The 25,812-nt window shown below is 43.5% G+C and overlaps 2 protein-coding genes across 2 annotated transcripts; one reads left to right on the top strand and one right to left on the bottom strand.

Moving 5' to 3' along the window:
• Positions 1 to 1,256: 1,256 nt before the first annotated feature.
• PtA15_14A323 (uncharacterized protein) lies at positions 1,257 to 2,488 on the top strand (the record flags this gene model as incomplete). The annotated part of the gene is made up of 2 exons (XM_053163027.1): positions 1,257 to 1,590; positions 2,454 to 2,488. 2 exons carry the CDS (start codon positions 1,257 to 1,259, stop codon positions 2,486 to 2,488), a joined length of 369 nt encoding a protein of 122 aa, XP_053026994.1.
• Positions 2,489 to 13,328: 10,840 nt separating this feature from the next.
• PtA15_14A322 (uncharacterized protein) lies at positions 13,329 to 13,732 on the bottom strand (the record flags this gene model as incomplete). The annotated part of the gene is made up of 2 exons (XM_053163026.1): positions 13,329 to 13,456; positions 13,555 to 13,732. 2 exons carry the CDS (start codon positions 13,730 to 13,732, stop codon positions 13,329 to 13,331), a joined length of 306 nt encoding a protein of 101 aa, XP_053026993.1.
• Between the last annotated feature and the right edge of the window lie 12,080 nt (positions 13,733 to 25,812).

Raw genomic sequence — 25,812 nt, 5'->3', positions numbered from 1 at the left:
CCTGTGTAAATAATTTTGCATAGTTCTTTGCCTTGTCGAAAAAATTGGGATGTCCGAGGGTGAGTAGGATAACCCGGGTAAGGCCCCGCTTCCATTTATTGAAGTTTGACCCATCCGCCAAGAGAAGATCCACTTTGGGCTTGTAGATGCTGGGTTGCTGAAGAAATTTATTCCAAGGTGATACATCGACCGTGTTCGTTGACATGGAGAATAAACTTAATTGATGATTTAGGGTTTTGTCGGAAGTTTCAGGCCAAAGAACTGGTGAAGTAGTCGGAGATCTCGAGCGGACAGATGTGATGGGTGATGTTTCTGATGGAGATGGAGATGTGCCACAAGGTAAATTGATCCTTGGCCGTTAGTCAGGTGTTAGAATGAGCGCAGTTACAGGTAAGCCAGAAGGGTTTATGACAATTTGTTTATCTAGTGAACTCGAAGCCAATGGTGATTCTTCAACGTGCCGGGTGACTACCTTAGAGAAAATATGAGATATTGCCAAGATGAAAGGTAAAGGTGGCCAATCTTGTTCCATTGGGTCTGGATATTCTTCAACTGGTGATTGTGGTAAAGGTGGAAGCGCGAGTAGTGCCTTGTACGCCTTTGTTTGTTTCGGGCGTTTTGCTTGTGTCGGTGGCCGTAGCGGTCCAGCAATTTCAGGTTTTTAACGCCGGGTGTTGACCATGCACCAATTCGATTTTGGCAAGATTCCCAACCGTATGTGCTAGCGATGTGGTGAGCAATCAAATCTTAATCTGTTGTAGGTGAGAAAACCCTTGTCTATCCATTGCTCCCTCCGTCCTCCTCTTGACTCCCACATACTCCAAATGTGGAGTTTGCACACCCCACACTACTACATGTTTGACCACTCTGACCTTTGCCTTGTCCCTAAAAATTCTACAGAAAGGCTGCCTACGGTTTCTCCCATTTGATCAACCCCCATATCGGAGCCTGAGGCCAATCAAGTGAATCGCCGCCAACCAACCTTCTCGACGCACGCAGAGGTGAGTGTCTTTTCCATTGCCGCCATCCACGCGCCCCCCAATAAGGGGAATATGGGTCAAATGCGCTGTATGGTGGGGGGTGAGGCATACAAGTCCACCTGCCACCATATTGTGGGACTGATGCCAACCAGGTGTGCATGCCGGGGCGCACCAGTCCCTGCTTTTCCCAGCTAGGGTTTTGGGGCGCTGGGGCAGCTTGAGCTTGGATCCCAATGCCAGGTTGCTGAATTTGGGCCCTATGCTTCAATCAGGACTATGGCCGACGACCCCCGAGGGCCCTCAAGAGGCATTGATTACACCAAGGCGGATGTTGCTACCCTGGTTAGACAACTGTGCATGTTGCTCCACAGGCAAAATCTGGATCACCGCAAAGAAGTGGTGGACTTTGACTTGTTGGCCGTATTTTTAATGCAAGAGATCACCCCAAAGACGCACATCAGAAAAATTGTCCAATTGCTGCTGGCGCAATTTCAATCGGCAAAATTCCCAGCCGAAGGGTTGTCCGCTGGCGCTCCTCCAAGCACCGCTCTCCAAAGCCAGTTACTCCAAGCTGCCGAATCAGTTCACGAGACCATCCAACAATACAATGGTAATCCTGGTGCAACCAAGCCTTTTTGCCTTTGATATCCAACCTATTTCCACAACCTCAAATACTCCAAGGTTAAGCAGAGCAAGTTCAAGCTTCTACCTGGTGACAAAATGGTTGTCTTGATTCATGAAGCTGGCATTTTTGTTGGTGTTGGAGTTCCACCAATTCCGACCACTAGCAACAAAGGGTAGTTACTCTACGTGTAACGCGTAGATAACGGTAACGTAACAGAATTTTTGTCGTTATCTACGCGTTATGCGTAACGGCGGTGCGATTACATTAGCGCACCATATTAAGCCCTTTTTTTTATGCTTGTTGCTTTATCCGGGCGCGCGGAGCCCTTGAGAATGGGCAAAAAATGAGGCTAAAAAAGCCTTAAATGGTCTGTTATTGCGTTATCCGGGGGATAACGCGATAATGGGCCTCAAAAATGAGGCCCGTTACGTTACGCGCGGGGCCTGAAATGACCTCGTTACTAGTAAAGTAGCGGGGGGGGCCCAGATAACGGGGGTAGTTACGTTACCAAAATCGTGTGGATAACGCAACGTAACGTAACTACCCTATGTTGCCACTAGTGATCAACATTTGCATCCAGATGTACATTAACTTTTTGCTGTGCTCTGCTCCCCTTTTTTGATAGGTAAATTGCCCTTCAAATCTATGTATGAATTTTACAGGTTCGCGCCGAGATTAATCTCAATGAAATCGTATCAACCTTGAATTGGAATACAGCCAAAAAAGAAGTCCTTTACTCTTCTGAACCCATTGCTGGGCCTCTGCAAAGTCCCTTCCCAATTGGCCTAAAAATTAAGGGTGAAATTTGTGGCCCTGCGGGGGCTGACAACTCTTCAATGTCTTTTCAGGCCTATGGATTGATGTACAACCATTTTCTTCTTAAGTAATAATTGGGCCATATTGTTTAACCACTACAATTCTTATCCCAAATCAAAGGGGATGCATGACCTCAAAGTACAAATTAAGCAAGAAAAAAACGATTTGAATGAGCTGCAGGGGTACAACAACTTGTGGAAGACTGAAGAATTCTCCCCCGTACTTCCCAACCCTCTTACGCTGCAGACACAAAGGCAATGGCCAAATTTTGGAACAAAATCACCTTCTACAGCAAGCTGTCATTGTGGATCAATAAGGCATTCTTGCCACAATCAACTACGATTGCCGAGGCGGCCATTGGGTTTCTTGAGAAACATGGATCTGACTACCTCTGCAAAAATTTGAAAAATGAGAAAAACAAAATCATCGCATGTAAGTGACCCGTTCTTTTTGTGATCTGCAATAATACCACAGCTTCAAGATTATTTTTAGCCCGCACAATCAGTGTGAACAGTCAAGTCTACACACACCAGGATCGGAAGAATGCGTTGCTATTTGATTCTGCTTGTTTTTTTGGTAACCACCATGGTGGGGAATTTCTCCTTCCATCATTGGGTGTGGCTTACCCCAGGTTGCATGGAGGTGTTGCTAAATTCTACTTTTCAAAGGCTTTGGAAGGCCCCCCACGTTGATATTCTGTTGCGTTTTGGAGTCGAGCAAGCTCCTTTTCAGCTGTTGCAAGGTTTGCTGCTCATGCCAAAAGCCAAGGGGCCAAAGATGACAACAGGGTTTGCTTTGATCAATACACTCTTCTTTTTTTGCATACACTCATGGCTTTATTATATTCATAGGTATACAGCAAATCCGATTACTGGCTTCCAATATATCCAAAATATGACACCAATTTGGTCAACCAAGTTTACCATATTCAAAAATTGTTGTCTAGAAAAAGAGGCAAACCTCAAGACAAGCCAAGCACCAACAAGAAAAACAAATCAAACTAAAAAAAAATCATTTTGAACCATCCTTTATGTTTGCTTTCTAAGTGATCAAGAATGAAATGTTATTTGTTATTTTATACTTTCTTTGAAATCAGAGAACAAAAAGCATAGTGAATTGGTATTGGGTCAGCTTAGATATCATGGCTTCTTGAAAAATTGTATTGAGATTGACAAACTGTATCTGGATTGACAAACTGTTTCTTTTAATTGGGGCAAGAGTCAAGTGGAGATAAAAAAGGAGAAGAATGGTTTTATTTTGAGAAGATGATATAGGTGCAGTGAAACAACCAAATACAATATCCAGTCCAGAGCAGCAGATAATTGTTTTCTCAAAAACATGTGATTTGAGCAAAAGAAGAACGGTTACAACATCTAATTCTCAATGGGTAGAATCTGGAATGCTCCGCTTTTAATGTCGCAAGCCATTGTTTTCTTTTGGGGAATTGGAGGCCATCAAAACCAGTCATTAATTCTTTGGCCTTGAGCTGAGAACCTTTGGAGAGGACTATCCTCAAGTGTGGATGTTTTTTGCGTAAGATAGCAACTGGATCTTTTTGTTTTGGAAATATACAACCTTCAACCAAAACACCAAGGGCAGTTGCTAAGAAAAAAACCATTAGCTGATGAATAGTTTGTATAAGATTTTCTTGGTTAAAAGCTCACCAAGGGTTTTGTTCAGAGCTGCTCAAAGGTCAGTCTTCATCTTTTCCGCCGGGGGTTTTTTTTCTTTGCCATGCAAACTCCATTCACCTCCTCCACTGCATCTTGAATATCTTGTCCATGACTATATTCCTCAAATTTCTCCTTAGCTTTCCACTTTTTTCTCCGCAAGAGTGAGCCAAGCTGCATCGTTTGACCACTTGCGACAAAAACTGTTTGCACCGGTTTTTCTGGTTGCTGTGAGGAGGTAATAGGTAGTATTGTATAAATTTGAAGCATTAAATAGCTAGTAAATTCAAATCTGTTAGTTCAAGCTTGCAAAAAGATGATAAAATTTTCTAATTGATACTGACTTCTTTGTTTAGATTTTGCATTTGCTTCTCCGCCTGTTTGAACGCTTTGGCATTTTTGATACCAGAATTGGATCCCTTCAAAATTATCAAATCAACTTTCTCCTGGTTTACCAAAGCTTGGTGGAGGGGCTCGTAGAGTTCAATCTTGTATGGGGTAAGCTCGATTTCTTCCTCATCATTGTCATCATTGTCTTCAAGCTGGCATGGTATTTTTGAGAAGTATTGAAAGACAGCCGCACCAAAAACTGATCTTTCATCCTTAGAAAGGCCCAACCACACATTCCCGAGGTGGGTATTTCTTTCATCCCACCCAACTGAGCATCCCCTTGGGGGGACTAATGGCAGATAGGGAATTAGTATTAAACTTGATTGCTAGGTTTGTGAGGCTGGGTGAGGGTGGGAGGAAACTTACCAAGAGTTTTTGCACTCTCCAAGCTGAAGGCCAAGAAGCGATTCCAGGAGCATTTTCGAAGTGGGGGTTTATTTTCACCACTATAGGGCAGAAGGATTTAAATATGTAATGCACTTGTGCAAAAATTAAGCAGACTTACAGTGATTTATTCACAGTTGCTTCACTGACATGTCCGATCAATGCAAGCATGAGCTTGCTTTGTATATAATTTTGTTTGAGCAATGTGAGTGCGTCTTGAACTTCTGGTGGAATCCGATTAGAGTGGATATCTTTGTTTTTCTGAGAGGCTTGCCAAAGTTTTTGTATAGACCAATTGTCCAATTGGCTACCAAAGTTTTCAAGGGTTAGACCAACCAAGTTATGGTGCAAAGGAGATTGATTTCTTTCAGTTTGGGGAGGATTGTTTGGGCTCCAATTGGATTTTCCAGTGGGTACGGTTTCATTTTGAACATCACTTGAATTTTAATTGTCATATGTATCCAATTGCAAGTTTTTCCTAGTACACAATCAAGGATTCTTTTTAGAAGAGTTAGCTTTTCCTCCTACCCGGCCCTTCTTTTGATTGGTTGCAGCCTGGGTCAAAGTTGAACTTTTTTTCTTGGATTTGGTGCTTGTTTTGGCGGATATTGCTGATTGAGTTGCTGCCATTGTGGGGTTTGGTGAGAGGGTACTGGATTGGCGGCTCAAAAATTAGTTTGCGTACTTGGTTTGGATGGGTTGGTTGGTAGGTTTGATGGAGAGCTGAAGCTTGATGCAGCAAGCTTGACTACGTCCCTCCTGGCTGCGAAGCCCCTGCCTCCAAAGGGCCGACTTGGGAAACAGCAGACTTTTTTGAGGTGACAATTTTTCTCATTTGGCAGAGAAAAAATCTAATTCTGCAATAGCTATTGTGCCATGGAAAAGACAATGAGAAAGGGCTTGCTCTTGCCTTTCTCCTCAGCCATTTTGGGGATCATCCCTCACCACTTTCCCCCAAAAAATGGCATCCAAAGACCAACAATTGGCCATTTTGTGCAGTGCAGGGCTGCAAAATGCATGCCTCTCCGTGGGAAAAAGCTGAAACTCATTTTTCCTTGTTTTTTTGTCAAAATTCAGAAAATACAATATGAAAATCTAGCTGAGCTTCTTGGCTACATGACACATGTTTCATGAAGAGTTTTGGATAATTTTTGGCAAAGATACTGCCCAAAAAAACAGTCTGTTTGTGTGTACCTGTCACCCCAAAAAGGTCTGCTGTTTCCCAAGTCCGCCCTTTGGAGGCAGGGGCTTCGCAGACCAGGAGGCACTTAGTTAAGTTTGTTGATCCAGTAAAGCTGTGGATTGCCTAAGCCAACTTAGCACAAGTCCCTCATTTTGAGTTGCCTTGGCCCAATCTTGAAGCCACCCTCCAAAGGTGGTACTTTGGCCCAAGCTTTCAAAACAATGGGCACTGGCAGCCAAAGTGCTGTTTGAGCCTTTTGAACTTTTCCCTCTGTAGAGGCCACACAAGTAAAACTGGGGCCTAGTCAAGTGCCTCATCGGATACCCAAAAAAGAATGGCTCCATACTGATTTTTTTGCTATTTTTAACTCTTCAACTTGTTTTTAAAAGATTAATTAAGAGCCTTGATTTTGACAGGCACCAAAAGTATGGCATTAACCAGCTAGGCCTGTTTGAAAAATGCCCTTCCAAAATCAATGACCCCCTTGACCCCCTTTTGCTTGATTTGGGACTCAAGCAACAAGCATTTTTTGCCCAGCTTTGCTAGCAGCAGGTAAGCTGCTGGGATTTTTGCTGATTGATCTGAGGGGGAAAAATCTAGATATAAGCAAACTTTTTTCAGTTGCCTGCAGCAAAGAACCACTACATTGACCCCTGAAGCAGTGGGCAACTGCTGTGTTGGGGACTAAAAAGCAGGTAAACTAGCTGAGAGGAGCGGTGGAACAAGTAAAGCAGTGCAGCTTGCTGACAAGAGTGCTGAAGGCTTAAAAGCAGTGCAGCTTTCTGAAAAGAGTGCTGAGGGCTGAAAAGTGGTGAATTTTTTGACTTTGCTCCAAGCTAAAATTTCAACTCTGCAGCACACAAACACATCAGCACATTTCAATAGTAACATTTTTTGCTAAAAAAAAGCAAATGAAAGCACCACCAGCTGCAGCAGCACTTTTGCTGTGAGAACAGAAAGACAAGCTTGGAAGTGGGTACATGAGGATGAAAATCCTTGCGGCCATTTGGTTTTTGGCTGCACTGAAGCTGAAATGAGTTCCTGGCTGCTGAGGTTGTAGCTTTTTGGTACAAGATTCACCTGCGGAATGAGCTGGGTGACTTGGAAATTGCCCTTTCAAATGAGCTGGGTGAGCTGGAAATTGACCCGCCAGATGAGCTGGGTGATCTGGAAATTGCCCTGCCAAATGAGCTGGGTAAGCTGGAAATTTCACTGCCAGATGAGCTGGGTGAGCTGGAAATTTCACTGCCAGATGAGCTGGGTGAGCTGGAAATTTCCCTGCAAAATGAGCTGGGTGAGCTGGAAATTGCCCTGCCAAATGAGCTGGGTGAGCTGGAAATTTCACTGCCAGATGAGCTGGGTGAGCTAGAAATTGCCCTGCCAAATGAGCTGGGTGAGCTGGAAATTTCAGTGCCAAATGAGCTGAGTGAGCTGGAAATTGCCCTGCCAAATGAGCTGGGTGGGCTGGAAATTGCCCTGCCAAATGAGCTGAGTGATCTGGAAAATTCCATGCAGCGTGTGCTGATTGATCCATCCAAATTTGAGCTGAATGTGAGCTGGGTGAGCTGGTTTTCACATGAGCTCACACAGCTCAGCCCAATTTGCCCTGGTAAAGAAACAAGAGACCATATATTATTGTTTCTATTTCAGAGCACAGTAACAGTTAACAAACAATTTTCATGATAAGAAAACTAGGAATCAACAAGAATCAACATGAGTTTACCCTTCAGTACATTAGAAATGGGAGAATGATTCACTTCAAGCACCCCTTTAAGGAACAGACCATCGGCAGGAACTTCAGGATTACTTTGGCCAAGCGATGCCACAAACAATCCACCACCACGACCTAGGAAAGACAAAGAAAAGGGTCCAGAAAATCACTTCAGAGATCCTGCTGAAGAAGAAATTTCAGATTCAGATGAAACTCAAAATATCCCACCAAGAAATAATACCCCAAGACAACAACCAACCGGTTACGGGATTCATAACACTGAAAACAACCAAGAAAATATGTATCATCCTCATTTTCAACAACAACAACAACCTCCAATTCCAGTTCAGCAAACTCAGCCAATATACGTCTATCCCCAACCTGAGCACTCAGACAAACCTAACATCATCGGGAACAAAGAAGGTCTTTACTATGATGGGAGTCAGTTCATGAAGTTTCTACACCAGTTTAAACGGGCAGCCTATGGGTATGGTGCCATAGAGCGTGAGAAAGCAATTCAGATACCATGGTTTATACAAAAAGAAGAGCTGAATTGCGAACTTGAGGAAATGGAGGGGTACAAAGAGTACGACTGGACCAAATTACAAGCCAACATGATCAAAACCTGGGTAGATTTGGATAATACAGTCATGTATACCACGGATGATCTCATCAAATTAGCAAAACAACAAGCCAAAGAAGGAATAACAAGCCATTGAGAATACAAAGCCTACCTGGGAAAATTCACTGCAATCCTCAAGTGCCTTGTGAAAAATGAGCACGTCACCAAGATGGATGAAGCAGGGGGACTATTCCTAAGTGCATTCTCAGCTGAAAGTCAACAAAGTGTCAAGCTCACGTTGGTCTATAAAAAGCAACTTCAAAAAGCTAAAGATGGGAGTAATATAAATTGGGAGGACTTAATAACAGCTGCAGAAACAGAAGTTCAGGTTAACAAAGGATATACCAATTTCTCCAGCTTTTCCGATTCAAACCAGATCATGCAGAAAGGTCTTGACCTCAAGAAAGGTGATGGCAAACAAAGGGAGCAAATGCTCAAAGAAGTTCCCAACAAGAAAGCAATTGCACAAGAAATCAAAGACATACAACAAAAACTTGCTTCCCTCCAGCAACAAATGGCAAACCCTGCACCCAGCACTTACAATCATCAGGGAACTTTGGACAGGCAAGAATTTACTCGGGGTAATGCTCAACCATCCACCCCTTTATTTGAATCCCAGCCCTGCTTCTATTGTAGGAAGGAAGGACACTCCACTTATCAGTGCCCCGAAGCTTCAAAAGACAGAGCACAAGGTTTGGTAAGGAAAGAAGGAAAAGACTGGTACTTACCAAACGGAGAATACATCCCATGGAACCCATCAAGGCCTATACATTCAGTAGTGGCAGCAGCTTTGGCTAACCCTCAAATGCAAGAAGCAATCAAGAATCTGGCAGAGTCCCATCAAGGAGGAAATGGTAAGACTCCAACAACGAAAGCCTTGGTACAAACCATCCATTGGAGCCCTCCTACTCTAGGCACTGAGAACTTCATAAAAGTCCATCCTATCACTAGGTCAGAAGCTCAGAAGGGTAGACGTGGGGTCAGGATCCAAGAACCGGAGCAGGAAGCCATGGATATTGATCATGAAGGGGAGGAATTGGATAACACTCCAAAGGACACTCTGAAAAAGATACCTGAGAAAGTTTGGAGTTGAGAGTGGGTACCAGCAATCCTGAAGAAGGGCTCACCTGAGGAAGCACTACTACAGGACTTGGATAATGTGAAAATCCCTACCACCTTTGCACAGCTAACGACAATATCCCCCTCGTACACAGAAAAAGTCATAGCCAGGTTGCAGGAATTCCTTCCCAGAAAAAGGACTTCCACAACTTATATTAAAACAGAGGAAACTAACATAGCAGCACCAATGACCATACCTGCGGAAAAAGAAGATCTCTCAGATCCCTGCTACTAAAGTTGTGCCCTGGGATATGTAACTGCAGAAGTTGGGGGAGAAAAAGTAGAATTCATGGTGGATTCAGGATCCATGGTCAATGTCATTCCTCGATCGGTAGCGGAAGATTTAGCGCTGGAATCAGTAATAGTGAACATACCAATGCAAGGTGTGGGTGGAGCATAACAGGAGTAGTGGGAAACTGTCCAATACAAATTGGTTGCTTTCCGGGCCAGCACATCTTTTCATATCACCAAAGGCTCAAGATTGCATTCTAGGACGACCTTTCCTCTTTGACCATGGATGTACCTTGGAATACCATTAAACAGGAGAAACACTCACTTTCCAGGGAAGCAAAGGAAGATGAATTTCAGTACCTTTGGCACGAACTGGGAAAGAAAGTGGCTGGGATAATTGGAAGAACCTTAGTAAAAATGTCATCAGACCTGCTCCTCCATCGGATCTGCTCCAAGAGGAAGGCAAAGAACATTGTATGTTCAAAAATAAATCAAATCAGCATTTTTTAGAACTTCCGGTGGCCATCTAGGGAGTAGCTTGCTTCAGCTAGTCAAGCGCGTTATGTCTTGGACACCAGTTTTCTTAGACTGGCTGAGATCTGTTTTTGTAAAATAATTCCAAAAGTCATCAAGACAAACAACTATTTATCTGTTCAAATTCTTTTCAGCCAGGTGGAAAATCCTTATTATCTTTTTCAAACCGTTAAAATTCTGCAGCGCCATAAAGAAAAACTTACCATTAAAATCCATTTCCAAAGGCACATCTGATTCCAAACCAGGTCTTTCCATCAACACCACAAGGATAGATCAACCAGATAAGGACCAACAGCAAATAGGAAATTTACTCTCCAACAGGCTTAGAGATGGCAAATGACACCCGGGTACCTGTTGCGGGTACGGGTACCCCCTTGATTTTCACCGATTTTGAGACACCCGTACTCGCACCCGGCACCCGTGAGGGGGGGTACCCGGGTGCAGGAGGGCAGGTACCTGGGTGTGGAGAGCAGGTACCCATGGCACCTGCCAATGTATCACTCACTCGCAAATCACACTGAGTTTACTTTTCATTTTGAGCGGGTTTGTTCAACAGATTACAACCTCAGCTTTCTCCTTTCCTTTATTCTTGCCTTTGCTTCTTTTCTCTTGCTTCAATCTCTGCAGGATTCCTGGTTTAATCAAGTTGTTTTTGGAGTAAAACACCACCGTCATTCCCTTAGTGACGGAAGAAGCGTTGAGTTGATGTTTTCGGTTAGCCACATAATCCCTACCAAAACTGAATGATCTTTCAACATCCACTGTTGTTGCTGTTTTGTAGAACAGTAAAATTATTAGTAAGGTATTAAATCTCTCAAGAACCACAACCAGACTCACCTGGGCAGCTGAGTACATCCACTGCCATCTGAAGCAGACCACCTTAAGTATTTCCACTGCGCCCTTCTCTCATCCACCACTCAAGGGGGTTGACTGGGAGTCCTTCCTTGTTGCAATGTAAGCCTCCGGTGATCCAAACATTGAGCGGGTCCATTGATACCTGACCTGCGCGTGCTTCAGAGGCACCACTCAGTGCAGCAAGCACACCAGTTGAAGCCGGCTGTACTCCATGTCAGCTTGATTTTGATTTGAATTTGAATATGTTTTTAAAAACCAACCTTTGGGCGAGCATTACAATCTTTAGGTGTAGCTAACCGTGGTGTTGATTTGTAGTGGATTTCCCACATGTCACAAGCGAGTCGGATTGCTTTTTCAATCCAATCCGTTTGCCACTTTGCCAGCTTGAAATATTCATCCTTGAATGATGGATGAAGGAGTAACAGCTTTGAGCAAAGGAGAAACTCACTCATAGCGACTTGGTAAATCGGCAAGCAGTCTGTAAGAGTGTAATATTTATTGGTCAATTGAAGGCCTGCCTGGCAGGCATTCCTCAAAGCTGGTGGGTATCCGTCGGTCTTGTTGAAAATTGCTGTCAATAGATGACTGCTGATCTGGTCAATGAACACCACCACTTGAGCAATCCAAGCTCCGCCCCGAGATGATACTTGGAGGGTAATTTCATAAAATGGCTGAAGGACCTGGATCATGGGATGACTTACTTAATTCTTGTTCATCAGTCAGGCCCTGAGACTGTGCAACATCAGTTGAGGGGACCTCATTGTTGGAATCATCCATAAAAATGAGATTACTCAAAGTTTTGGCCTGCAGGGGATGTTTGATGCTTTGAATGTCAGAATCTGGTGATTTGGAAGCATCCGACCTGGGGGCTTTGCAACGTTTCTTGATGGTTGGTGCCATGGTGGGAGTTGAGGAGGATCTGGTGCAGATGAGGAGCTGAGGAGGAGATGGCGGGGTGGGAGTTGAGATGGAGCAGGCTGAGGATATGATATCTCCTGTGCGGACAGGGTAGTGACCCCAATTCTGGGCGGATACCTGTCAATTTCTTCCCTCATAATCTGAATACCCGCACCCACACCCGGCACCTGTTGGCGGGTACCCGCAAACAGGTACCCTTTTGCCATCTCTAAACGGGCTGGGATCATTGTTCCAGGAGAAATTATGCCAAAGCTGGAAGGAGGGGAGTTTATGGTGCATAACAAAGTACAAACCTGTGGCCAAGAAAGTTCAACCTATCAATCAACCTATTTTGAATCCTCCACTTACACGAGATCCCTACAAAACACCACTTCCCCAAATCCCCCTGATTTCAAGCCTTTAGCCAGGATTACTGAAGAACGCCTGAAGGTAGTTAAATTTGGACCAGAAGGATGGCTTTGGGAGGAAGAACTGAAACTCTTCAAGCACGTGATTGTAATGCGAGAAAAAGCGGTGGCGTTCACTCCAGAGGAAAGAGGACTCCTGAAGCATTCTTACGGATTACCTTATGTCATACCCATAGTTGACCACGTACCATAGCAAAAAAAGCCTATACCCATCCCAGCAGCAATCAAGGATGAATACGTGGAGCAAGTAAGGGAAAGGATACAAAATAAACTTTACAAACAATCCACATCCAGTTACTCCAGTCCAGTTTTCTGTGTGCTAAAACATGATAGGAAGCTGAGGAGAGTTCATGACCTACAAAAAATGAATAAGGTCACCATCAAGGACGCAGGATTGCCACCAGCAACGGAAGAATTTGTGGAATCATTTGCTGGATGTGCTTGCTATGGACTAGGCGATATTATGGGGGGTTATGATGAAAGGGAATTAGCTCCAGAACCAAGACCTCTGACCACCTTTGATACTCCCCTGGGTAGTCCAACTTACCAGACTTCCTCAAGGAGCCACCAATTCTGCTATATCCGCATCAGTCACTAAGTTACCTGGATTAGGGCACTTTTTTCAACCCTACAACCACATCAGATCATGTTTTGTGGGGATTCAGTTCACCCAGAGCTCCATTTGGAGTTAGTGGGCTCTAAATCTTGCCTCCACTAATCCTGAGACTAATATCAAAATTGATACACATCATGCACAAATGCATGAATTTCATGCATTTAGTTCACTCAACACACACAACAGCCAAAACATACTATGATACAGCTCATTCAGCCAAATCATACTATGATACACCTCATTCAGCCAAACTATACTATGATCACCTCATTTGATGATTTTCATGCCATAGACCTGGTTGGCATGGCTGTTGCCCACAGCCCTGTGGTAGCAGACTATGATCACCTCCCCAGTGCATTGCCTTCCAAGCACATGCATGCTGTTGAAGTTGTTGACTGTCATGTTTTGCCATTAGCTTTGCAGGAAGGGGCTTTGGTTACCTGGGGGCAATGTGGGATAGAAAGAAGAGAGGGGGGGGGAATGACAGTGGGACCGTTGGCAAGGTTTTGAGGGATGACAGCAGCCCAGGCTGAGGCCGGTGGATTGTTGAGAAACAAGGATCCGGGGGCAAGAATGGGGGGTGCAGAGGCATTGAATGGGTGGGCAACTTTGTGCAGGACGGCCTCCTCATTGTTGTTGCTGAAGGTGCCGGTGAGCTTGTTGATGGCCATGGCGTCTGCCACGCTCAGACCAAGTTCCTCGTACAACAACTTGCGGGTTTGGACACTGGAGAACGCCTCAGCAGGGTGGGCTCCTGAAGCGGCATCGCAAGAGAGAGTCTGCCACAGCGGGTTTGGGAGGGATGAATGTCTATAGGACAGCGGTGTACACCAATAGTATTGGCGGTTCCTTAGGCCAAGCTTGGAGAGATGCAGAGCTCGTGGGGCAACACCCAATCAGCCGGGGTAGCCGTGAGCTGAGAATTGTTTGAGAGGAGCGTGCAGACATTGTGAGGTGAGTTTTGCGTCTTGTTGGCGTAACTGGGGGAGGCAGAGGAGGCACCATCAGGGGGTGGCCGGGCTCAATGGTGTGTCTGGCAAAAGAGTTTGTGTTATAATTAATTCTGCTCTTATGCAGCCTGTCACCCAAAGACAACTGAGCTTGAACCTGGTACATGACAAGCAATGTTAACACATGTAAGACTTGATCCCAGGATATATGTCAAATGCAAAAACTTTGGTAACCGTACAGTGAATTGAGCACCAGATGCAACAGCGCACTTAGCTTAGTTGGTAAAAATCATCACTGATGAATTTTTAGGACATGGTTTCAAATCCCATAGTGCACAACTTACATTTTGGTTTCTGACATGGTAGCAAGAGTCTCCAGCTTATCAGCACACCCTAACAGATGGAAAAAGATCTCATATGACAGACCAATGAAGTTGTAAAAGCTATGTTTGCACCCTGCACAGAGCAAGGGGGAGTGTTATAATTAATTCTGCTCTTATGCAGCCTGTCACCCAAAGACAACTGAGCTTGACACTGGTACATGACAAGCAATGTAAACACATGTAAGACTTGATCCCAGGATATATGTCAAATGCGCAAACTTTGGTAAACATACAGTGAATTGAGCACCAGATGCAACAGCGCACTTAGCTTAGTTGGTAAAAAGCATCACTCATGAAGTTTGAGTACATGGGTTCAGATCCCATAGTGCATAGTGCACAACTTACATTTTGGTTTCTGACAGTTTGTCCAATATGCAGCGCTGTTGAAGTGGGGATGGACAAGTGAGCTGCTGAGGGAACACAGGCCAGCTCCATCATCCCGTTTCCCGGTCCAATCAGCGCATGTGGTGGCTGTTGTGGGATACATAAGCCAAGCGTGTCTAGGGGCCACATTGCCTGTTGTCGTTGCCTCAAAAAACAGCCACCTGTGAAGTCTGAGGCGCACCAAGGTCAGCTCTGTGTATTATGTGGACGGATGAGAGTGTGAAAGACCTTGGAATATCTTGGCCAGCGTGAGCGCTTGGCCAGGGACAAAATCCTCTTACTCAGGAACCAACCCGTCAGGCGCAAATTTATGAGTGGCGTTATTTGAGTCGGCCAAGACGTGGTGCTGATTTTAAGCAAGTTGACCGCAAGTGAGAGTTGAGGATGGTGTTGCTGAGTCTGTGTTTGATTTTTTGCTTGGCAGATGTTGCAAGTCAAGGTGTATTTTGCAGGCCCCCATAAGATATTACTGGAATATATCCATACATAACAAAATTGGTGTCAAAGGGACATGGCGGTGGTGCCACAATGCCCCAACAGGGCATATTCTAACGTCAATTTCAGCTTCCAGTAGCGCACATTGGATGTCGACCAGAATGGCCAGAAGATCTGAGCTGTAGCTAATTCCTTGCGGGTGAAAAATACATACATAGGTGGTGTGCGCCGTGGCGGTGGCGTTGCCGTGAACATGCAAGCAGAGTCCAGGCTAGTCCAGGGCAAGGCTTGAGGTGAGCTTGCTGGTCCCCTCTGTATAAAAGAGGGGAGGATCTTGTGTTTGGCTACTCCCCCAGGGCGTCCTCTGCCACTGTGCTTCCAGCATGCGGTTTGTTCTCATCCGCTCCGCTGTTGCACTTGCGCAGTTTGAGGGGCTAAACTTGTTGGCCTCCCTTTGCATAATGCCTTCAATGCGGCGCGCTGGGGGTCATCCCCTCACTGCTTTTTCACCCTGCTAGACAGGGATGGAAAGTGGGCCACGGTGCATCAGCTTGCTGATGTTAGGTGGCTGGTTGCAGGTTGTTTGAAAATTGTGCTTTTTTGTTAATTTTGTCATTTGTAGAGGGAAACCCCTTTATTTTTTTTCTGGAAGTTGTAGAGAGGATTTTTTTTTTTTTTGATTTTTGGAGATTTGTAGGGGAAACCCTTGAAGTTTTGTTTTGTGATTCAGAGACTTTAATAAACTTAGATATCATGGAATAATTCCCTGGGGGAAACACCAAGGGACTACTGATAGGTTGAGACTGATCAGGTTGTAGCTGCCATATTTAGTGGCAGAAACACAAATAAAACCCCAATTTGGTGATATTTTGAGACCCATAAGACTGTAGCTGCCACATCTTAGGATTTTTGTGGTCAAGAGCTGACCCAAATTAATCTCTCAATATCTGTCATTATAATTGTATCAATATCATGAAATCATTCCCATTGCAGCTTGAGATACATTGGCAGAAACACCAAAAATTCCCAATTAGGGAATATTTTGAGACTAATTGGACTATAGCAGGAATTTTGGGGACTCCAATCCATCAAAGCTACACCAAAATAATCTATGAAAATTGATGAATATTCTGGTACCAATATCATGAAATAATCACCATTCACGGTTGAGATATAGTGGCAGAAACACAAATAAAACCCCAATTTGGTGATATTTTGAGACCCATGAGACTGTAGCTGCCACATTTTGAGATTTTCATGGTCAATAGCTGACCCAAATTAATCTCTCAACATCTCTTATTATAATACTACCAATATCACAAAATCATTCCCGTTGTGTTCCACGTTGAGATATAGTGGCAGAAACACAAATAAAACCACAATTTGGTGATATTTTGAACTGTAGCTGCCACATTTTGAGATTTTCATGGGCAAAAGCTGAACCAAATTATTCTCAAAACATTGCTGATCATATTTGTGTCGATATCATGAAATAAATGTTAGCCCCAATGCAGATACACCAGGGGGGAATGTGTGGCACTCTCTGGAGAGTGCCAGATTGCATTTTCCTCAGGGAACTGTGTCTGATGTCAGCTCATGTTCTGGCATGTGTGACTCAAGCTTGTGTTTATATTGAGTTGATTTTCAACTAAGGGTGATCTTTGATCCACTCTATTGCATACACGCTTTTGATTGAGTGGAGGGTACCTCCACCTGATGCTTGGTACACTCTGGGATTCAACACTTACTGGTGTTTCTCATTCATCAAGCTCAGACACCCTCCACTAGATGAATGGGGTGTACAACCATTGAGTGGAGATACCCTCCAGTCAATGGCTGTTGGACAAGCAGCAAACGGGAGGAGTATCCACTCAATGAACATATCTAAATTTGCAGCCATTGAGTGGAGACATCTCCCACTTGATGACCGGTTTTTAATTCCATTCAGTGGAGGGATTCTCCATCCCATGATTTTTTTTACTTGCCATTGAGTGTAGAGGTTCTCCACTTGGTTACTGGTGTCTGCCGGCCACACTCCACTTGATTATAGCTCACTGTGCCGGGAAAAGCCCAACTTAGCCCTGATGACCAGTGTATGTGTTATTTGTTGAGCAGGACTTTTCCCAGCTTGAAGGATTGGTATGAATTTTATGTAGCTTGGGCTGGCAAAGCCGCGGCTTGATAAACAGCACATACCGTCCAGCCAGCTGCACTTCGCCAAGCTGAGTGGACAGTATATAATGACAACCAAGCTCGGAAAGGTCGGCGCAATGACCAGCATGTCCTGGTCATTGGTCTAGGGATTGCCTGGTCTGATGATCAGTAGGTACTGGTCATTGAATTTGACTTCAAAGAGGCCCGGGTTGATGAACAGGGCATAATATGGCTGCCAAGCACAGCCTCTCCCAGCTCAATGACCAGTCTTTTCTTGCAATCAAATCAGAGAAGCCCCATTCTGATGACCAGGACATAGTGGTCATCAACATCATGTTGCATGTAATTTGTGGACATGCGAAGTCATGCATATGCATTATAAATTGCACTCATGGAGGCTTTGATAAATGCGGGGCCGAACTTGAAAAAATTCTTTTCCTCTTGCTTTCTTGGTTTCATTCGTCTCGCCCACTAGTCGCTGGTGGATTAATCACAATACTTGATCAAGTCACTCAAAAGCCATTGGTTTGAGGGATTAGCTATTCAGGTAAACTCAAGAATCAAAACAAGTCAAATACCTCAGGGACTCACAACAACTCTTTTGATCATCTCAGCTAGTTTCACTAACTTGAAGAAAACTATTGATTCAGGAGGAGAAGTCATCAAAACTCAAGGAGCTACAGCTTCTGTTTTTTGTTCATCTCTCTAGGGTATATTGTAGACCTCATTTCTAAATTTATGTTGTTTTTTTTCTCAGTTATTTTGTTGTTCTAGTTTGAAAAGTTCTTTGTTGTTGTCAAATCCTGTTCAGTTTACTTGTAAAGATTGCTTCTTTATCCTGTTAGTTTTTCTCTTTCTTTATTCTCATTCATCATATTTTCTGTTGATTTGGTGGCTTATTGTGAAATTTCTCTCATGTGATCACATTAGTCTTTCTACTACTACTGGCTGAAATAAATAACAATTTACAATAAAAAGTTCCTTGGTGAATCACTACACATCAGCCTATCCAAGCTTGTTGCGCAGTAAATACTGGTCATTGGTCCTGGAAGATCCAAGCCTGATGGCCAGTAAGTACTGTGATGTTAGAACTTAGTGGTGTGGGAGCTTTCCCAGCTCAATGACAGCACACGGCATCCATCAAGTCCCTGTAAATCACTCACTTGCAAATATCCACTGTTGTGTTTGGCCGAAAAAGACGGTGGACATTGAAAAAAAAGAAACTTTACGGGGACACACCGGGATACAGAACTGGTCCCTGTTCCCCCCCTGCAGCCATAGTTGAATTGGGCCCAGCTTGAAACTCCATGAACACATTTCTTTTTGGTGCATTTCACCACATATGTGTGCCACTTTTGCTACTGCAATTCAAGTAGTTTTGATTGATCTGAATAAAGCAGGTCCAAAGGGCATCTGCATTATCCAACACCCGGTGCTACTAAGTACCTTGTGATAAGAGCAATCAACACTACATTTTTGCTTAATGTACATAGATAGAAGGGTACCATTAATGAAGGCATGCTACCCACAGGAAATAATTGACGGAATAAATGGAGGAAAAATCTGAGGATAATCAATCCAGAAGACAAAATTGTGACCCATGCTGGGATGGGCATGGGCATTTCAGATTTAACTTTTGATCACTATGGATTTATCAGAAAAGCTTTTTAAATCTTTCTCTTACTGGTTCCAGGATCACTTGTATATTTATGCACCTGTAGATATCCATAAATCTACCCCCTTGCCCTTGAGAAGCTTAGTTCTTTTTGCCTCCAGCCTCTGAGTTCTTCAGTCAGGTGGAGGACAAGTTCTTAGAATTATGTAATGTGTATTTACAAAACACAGGGTAGTTACGTTACGGATAACGGTAACATAACGTGAACGTAACAGTTTTTTATTTAGTTACGTAACCGTTATCCGTAACGCATTAATAGTTACGGTAACAATTTTTTCCTCCTTTTTTTTGCACGGCTTGTTAATTTATCCATGAGAGACAGGAAATATTTCAAAACAATTTTTACGTTATCACACAGCTCATTGTGATTTCGTTACGGATAACATAATTTTTTGACTAAAAGAATAAGCCGGAGCTTGGAGAAAGAAAGATAGAACAGGGCTATTTTTTTTTGTGGGAGGGCACTAATGCTTTCAATGCTATCCCCGCCTCCTCAAACAATCTTGTGAGAGGCACCTCCTCCCAAAGCCACATCATGCTGCTTACGCAGCGTGACATGGTTGATGGGAGTAAACTCCCCCGGTTGCTAGTACATACGTCTGCGGCTGCCAAGAATAGGTATTCAACAGCACACAAACTCCCAGATGCTCCCAGATAAGCTTGAGCCATCTGGGAGAGGGCCGGATAGGTTTCTGGGTGTGTCTTCCACCACTGTAATGGTGTGGATTTGTTGTTGATGGCATTCTTCTTGAATGATATGTTGGCCTTCAAAAACGCTGTGACTTCATCTTTGTGAGCCCTCAAAGGAAGGAGCTCCATGAGTGACTGGGGCTTGGCGGTAGGTGGCTTCTTGATCTTCATGACTTCCGATTCCGGGACAGCGGGCTGAGTGTTGGCCTTTTGCTTCTCCTTGTAGCTTTGGAAGCGTTGATTGAGCAGATTGAGACAGTCCGTGACCTTGATGCTCTCGGTTCCAAATCCAAGCTTGAATATGTGCATCCGGAAGCAGGGATGTAAGATTGTGGCGAGCACCAGGGTCTCGCAGGCCATGGCTTTGTCCAAATATTTAAGCACCTTTTGGAGCATCACATGATACATTGGATACAATGTATCCTCCTGGTTTGAGCAAGCCAGCTTTTTGGAAAGCTGGTCCTTGAGCTCCGGGTACTTTGGGAGCACATGGGCACCGGTTGACTGGTTGCCCTCCATATGTGATGTGAGATTAACAAAAACCTAGGTAAAAGAACGTGGTAGATGTGTTAAAAGCAATTGATAATGTGGTTAGAGGAGCAGCTTACACACCTCAAGCTCGCGGTTGAGATTATCAATCTCCTTTGAGTCACGAGGTCTGAAGAAAACATTTTCAAAATGCCCCGGCTGGTTTGGGCCCTGGTCTTCCTTAAGCAAGTGATCAATGACTTCCCGCGCGTCAATGGCTTTCTGGTAGCTCTGGTACTTGATGTTCCGCCGCCATAGCCGGCAATCAACGGGGCGACCTTGATATTCAATTCTTTGGCCGCTCAATCAAAGTTGGCCCGCTGGGCGGCTGATCGAGTGATCTGCTTGATCACCACATCAAGTTTGGTGGTGAGATCCTTGAGCTTCATTGTCTTATTATGATTGCCTTGGCTAGCACTACCAAGATGGATGAATTTGCGATGTCGTATATTGATCAATATAGCGTATATTGATCAATTTATATTGATCAATTTTTTGTTTTATTCCTGTTGATACCTTTGTCTGTGTTCCATGTCTCCTTAAGACTCTTCCCCCCTGTGTTAGCTTCAAGCCGCAGGATTTTTTTTTTTTTTTTTTTTCTTTTTTGATAAAATTCATGGATTTCTACATACACCATTCAATTCTTCCTGAAAATGCAAGTTTTAGGATTGATCCAGGGTAGCTGAGGGGTCTTGATTTTTTTTTCTTTTTTTTACATCAAAAATTGATGTTATCAGAAGTCTCCAAATCTACTTTTTTTCAAAAAAGGAAAAACATTGACCCCTGACCTCTCTCATGATACAATCCTGCACTCATTCTTCACTTGGTTGGTTGAACTTCCTGAAGATATTGCATATCATATTGGGAGTACTACATGCATAGAAGGCCTTTTTGAAATTAGTTTACCATGGTTTAGCATATTTTTGTCAGGTTCTTTTTTTATCTACTTTTGTTATCAACCACAGATTGATGAGGAATATTTCCTCAATAATTTCATTGGGAAATTTTTCTGCATATAAAACCCAGAGGTATTAAATTTGGGGTCACATCCCTTATGCAGCAGCTATAATCTGATCAGTTGCCAAATAGCACTACTTTGGTTGTTTCTTGGTGTTTCTGCGACTATATCTCATCCCAGCCTGGAAATTCTTCAAGAATATTGGTACCAAAATGTTTACAAGCACACAAAGTTTCACAATGTACCTTTTCTGACCACAAAATCCCCAAATGTAGCAGCTGCAGTCTGATCAGTTTCCAAATATCACTACTTTGGCAGTTTCTGGGTGTTTCTGCCACTATATCTCATCCCAGTGTGGGTATTCTTCTGCCATATGGTTACCAAAATGTTGACAAGCCTCCAAAGTTTTATCATGTACCTTTGCTGACCACAAAACCCCCAAATGTAGCAGCTAAACTTTGATCAGTTTCCAAATATCACTACTTTGGCAGTTTCTGGGTGTTTCTGCCACTATATCTCATCCCAGCATGGGAATTCTTCTGCCATATGGTTACCAAAATATTGAGAAGCCCTCAAGGTTCCATTATGTTCCTTTACTGACCACAAAACCCCCACATGTAGCAGGTACAGTCTGATCAGTTTCCTAATATCACTACTTTAGTAGTTTCTGGTTGTTTCTGTCACTATATCTCATCCCAGCGTGGGGAATCTTCTGCCAGAGTGTTACCAAAATGTTCACAAGCGGAGAAATTTCCATTATGTACCTTTACTGACCACAAAACCCCCAAATGTAGCAGCTACAGTCTGATCAGTTTCCAAATATCACTACTTTGGTAGTTTATGGGTGTTTCTGCCACTGTATCTCATCCCAGTGTGGGAATTCTTCTGCCATATGGTTACCGAAATGTTTAAAAGCGTCCAAAATTTCATTATGTACCTTTGTTCACCACAAAACCCCCAAATGTAGCAGCTACAGTCGCTTGAGTTTCCAAATATCACTACTTTGGCACTTTCTGGGTGTTTCTGCCACTATATCTCATCCCACCGTGGGTGTTCTTCTGCCATATGGTTGCCAAAATGGTGAAAAAAGGTACATAATGAAACTTTGGCCGCTTGTCAACATTTTGGTAACCATATGGCAGAAGAATACCCACGCTGGGATGAGATACAGTGGCAGAAACACCCAGAAACTGCCAAAGTAGTGATATTTTGAAACTGATGAGACTGTAGCTGCTACATTTTGGGGTTTTGTGGTCAGCAAAGGTACATAATGATACTTTGGGGGCTTCTGAACATTTTGGTAACTATTTGGCAGAAGAATACCCACGCTGGGATGAGATATAGTGGCAGAAACACCCAGAAACTACCAAAGTAGTGATATTTCAAAACTAATCAGACTGTAGCTGCTACATTTGGGGTTTTGTGGTCAGCAAAGGCACAAAATAGACCTTTGGGGGCTTGTAAACATTTTGGGAACCATATGGCAGAAGGATACCCACGCTGGGATGAGATATAGTGGCAAAAACACCCAGAAACTGCCGAAGTAGTGATATTTGGAAACCGATCAGACTGTAGCTGCTACATTTGGGGGTTTTATGGAGAACAAAGGTACATAATGAAATTTTGGACGCTTGTTAACATTTTGGTAATCATGTGGCAGAAGAATACCCACACGGATGAGATATAGTGGCAGGAACACCCAGAAACTGCCAAAGTAGTGATATTTGGAAACTGATCAGACTGTAGCTGCTACATTTGGGGGCTTTGTGGTCAGCAAAGGTACATAATGAAACTTCGGGGGCTTGTAAACATTTTGGTTACCATATGGCAGAAGGATACCCATGCTGGGATGAGATATGGTGGCAGAAACACCCAGAAACTGCCAAAGTAGTGATATTTGGAAACTGATCACACTGTAGCTGCTACAGTTGGGGGTTTTGTGGTGAACAAAGGTATGTGATAGAATTTTGGACTCTTGTGAACATTTTGGTGCCCATGTGGCAGAAGGATACCCACGCTGCGATGAGATATAGTGGCAGAAAGACCCAGAAACTACCAAAGTAGTGATATTTGGAAACTGATCAGACTTCTGCTGCTACATTTGTGGGTTTTGTGGTGAGCAAAAGTACATAATGAACTTTTGGCCGCTTGCAGAAATTTTGGTAACCATATGGCGGAAGAATTCCCACACTGGGATGAGATATAGTGGCAGAAACACCCAGAAACTGCCAAAGTAGTGATATTTGGAAACCGATCAGACTGTAGCTGCTACATTTGGGGGTTTTGTGGTCAGCAAAGATACATAATAAAATTTTGGGGGCTTTTCAACATTTTGGTAACCATATGGCAGAAGGATACCCACGCTGCGATGGGATATAGTGGCAGAAACACCCAGAAACTACCAAAGTAGTGATATTTGGAAACTGATCAGACGTCTGCTGCTACATTGGTGGGTTTTGTGGTGAGCAAAAGTACATAATGAACTTTTGGCCGCTTGCAGAAATTTTGGTAACCATATGGCGGACGAATTCCCACACTGGGATGAGATTTAGTGGCAGAAACACCCAGAAACTGCCAAAGTAGTGATATTTGGAAACTGATCAGACTGTAGCTGCTACATTTGGGGGTTTTGTGGTCAGCAAAGATACATAATAAAATTTTCGGGGCTTGTCAACATTTTGGTAAACATATGGCAGAAGAATACCCACACTGGGGTGAGATATAGTGGCAGAAACTGCCAAAGTGGTGATATTTGGAAACTGATCAGACTGTAGCTGCTACATTTGGGGGTTTTGTGGTGAAGAAAGGTAAGTAATGAAATTTCGGACGCTTGTAAACATCTTGGTGCCCATATGGCAGAAGAATACCCACGGTGAGATGAGATATAGTGGCAGAAACACCCAGAAACTACCAAAGTAGTGATATTTGGAAACTGATCAGACTGTAGCTGCTACATTTGGGGGTTTTGTGGTGAACAAAGGTATGTAATGAAATCTTGGACCCTTTTAAACATTGTGGTAACCATATGGCAGAAGGATACCCACGCTGGGATGAGATATAGTGGCAGAAACACCCAGAAACTGCCAAAGTAGTGATATTTGGAAACTGATCAGACTGTAGCTGCTACATTTGGGGGTTTTGTGGTGAACAAAGGTACGTAATGAAATTTTGGACGCTTTTAAACATTTTGGTAACCATATGGCAGAAGGATACCCACGCTGGGATGGGATATAGTGGCAGAAACACCCAGAAACTGCCAAAGTAGTGATATTTGGAAACCGATCAGAGTGTAGTTGCTACATTTGGGGGTTTTGTGGTAAACAAAGGTACATCATGAAATTTTGTATGCTTGTAAACATTTTGGTAACCATATGGCAGAAGGATACCCACGCTGGGATGAGATATAGTGGCAGAAACACCCAGAAACTGCCAAAGTAGTGATATTTGGAAACTGATCAGACTGTAGCTGCTACATTTGGGGGTTTTGTGGTCAGCAAAGGTACATATTGATACTTTGGGGGTTTGTAAACATCTTGGTGCCCATATGGCAGAAGAATACCCACGGTGGGATGAGATATAGTGGCAGAAACACCCAGAAAATGTCAAAGTAGTGATATTTGGAAACTGATCAGACTGTAGCTGCTACATTTGGGGGTTTTGTGGTGGACAAAGGTATGTAAGGAAATTTTGGACGCTCTTAAACATTTTGGTAACCATATGGCAGAAGGATACCCACGCTGGGATGGGATATAGTGGCAGAAACACCCAGAAACTACCAAAGTAGTGATATTTGGAAACTGATCAGACTGTAGCTGCTACATTTGGGGGTTTTGTGGTGAACAAAGGTATGTAATGAAATCTTGGACCCTTTTAAACATTGTGGTAACCATATGGCAGAAGGATACCCACGCCGGGATGAGATATAGTGGCAGAAACACCCAGAAACTGCCAAAGTAGTGATATTTGGAAACTGATCAGACTGTAGCTGCTACATTTGGGGGTTTTGTGGTGAACAAAGGTACGTAATGAAATTTCGGACGCTTTTAAACATTTTGGTAACCATATGGCAGAAGGATACCCACGCTGGGATGGGATATAGTGGCAGAAACACCCAGAAACTGCCAAAGTAGTGATATTTGGAAACCGATCAGAGTGTTGTTGCTACATTTGGGGGTTTTGTGGTAAACCAAGGTACGTCATGAAATTTTGGATGCTTGTAAACATTTTGGTAACCATATGGCAGAAGGATACCCATGGTGGGATGAGATATAGCGGCAGAAACACCCAGAAGCTACCAAAGTAGTGATATTTGGAAACTGTTCAGAATGTAGCTGCTACATTTGGGGATTTTGTGGTAAACAAAGGTACGTCATGAAATTTTGGATGCTTGTAAACATTTTGGTAACCATATGGCAGAAGGATACGCACGCTGGGATGAGATATAGTGGCAGAAACACCCAGAAACTGCCAAAGTAGTGATATTTGGAAACTGATCAGACTGTAGCTGCTACATTTGGGGATTTTGTGGTCAGCAAAGGTTCATAATGAAACTTTGGGGGCTTGTAAACATTCTGGTAACCATATGGCAGAAGAA

The sequence above is a fragment of the Puccinia triticina genome, chromosome 14A, assembly GCF_026914185.1.
Source record: "Puccinia triticina chromosome 14A, complete sequence".
NCBI classification, from domain to species: Eukaryota; Fungi; Basidiomycota; class Pucciniomycetes; order Pucciniales; family Pucciniaceae; genus Puccinia; species Puccinia triticina.
The sequence above is the reverse complement of the archived record's forward strand: the minus strand, read 5'-3'. Positions and strand labels throughout refer to the sequence as shown.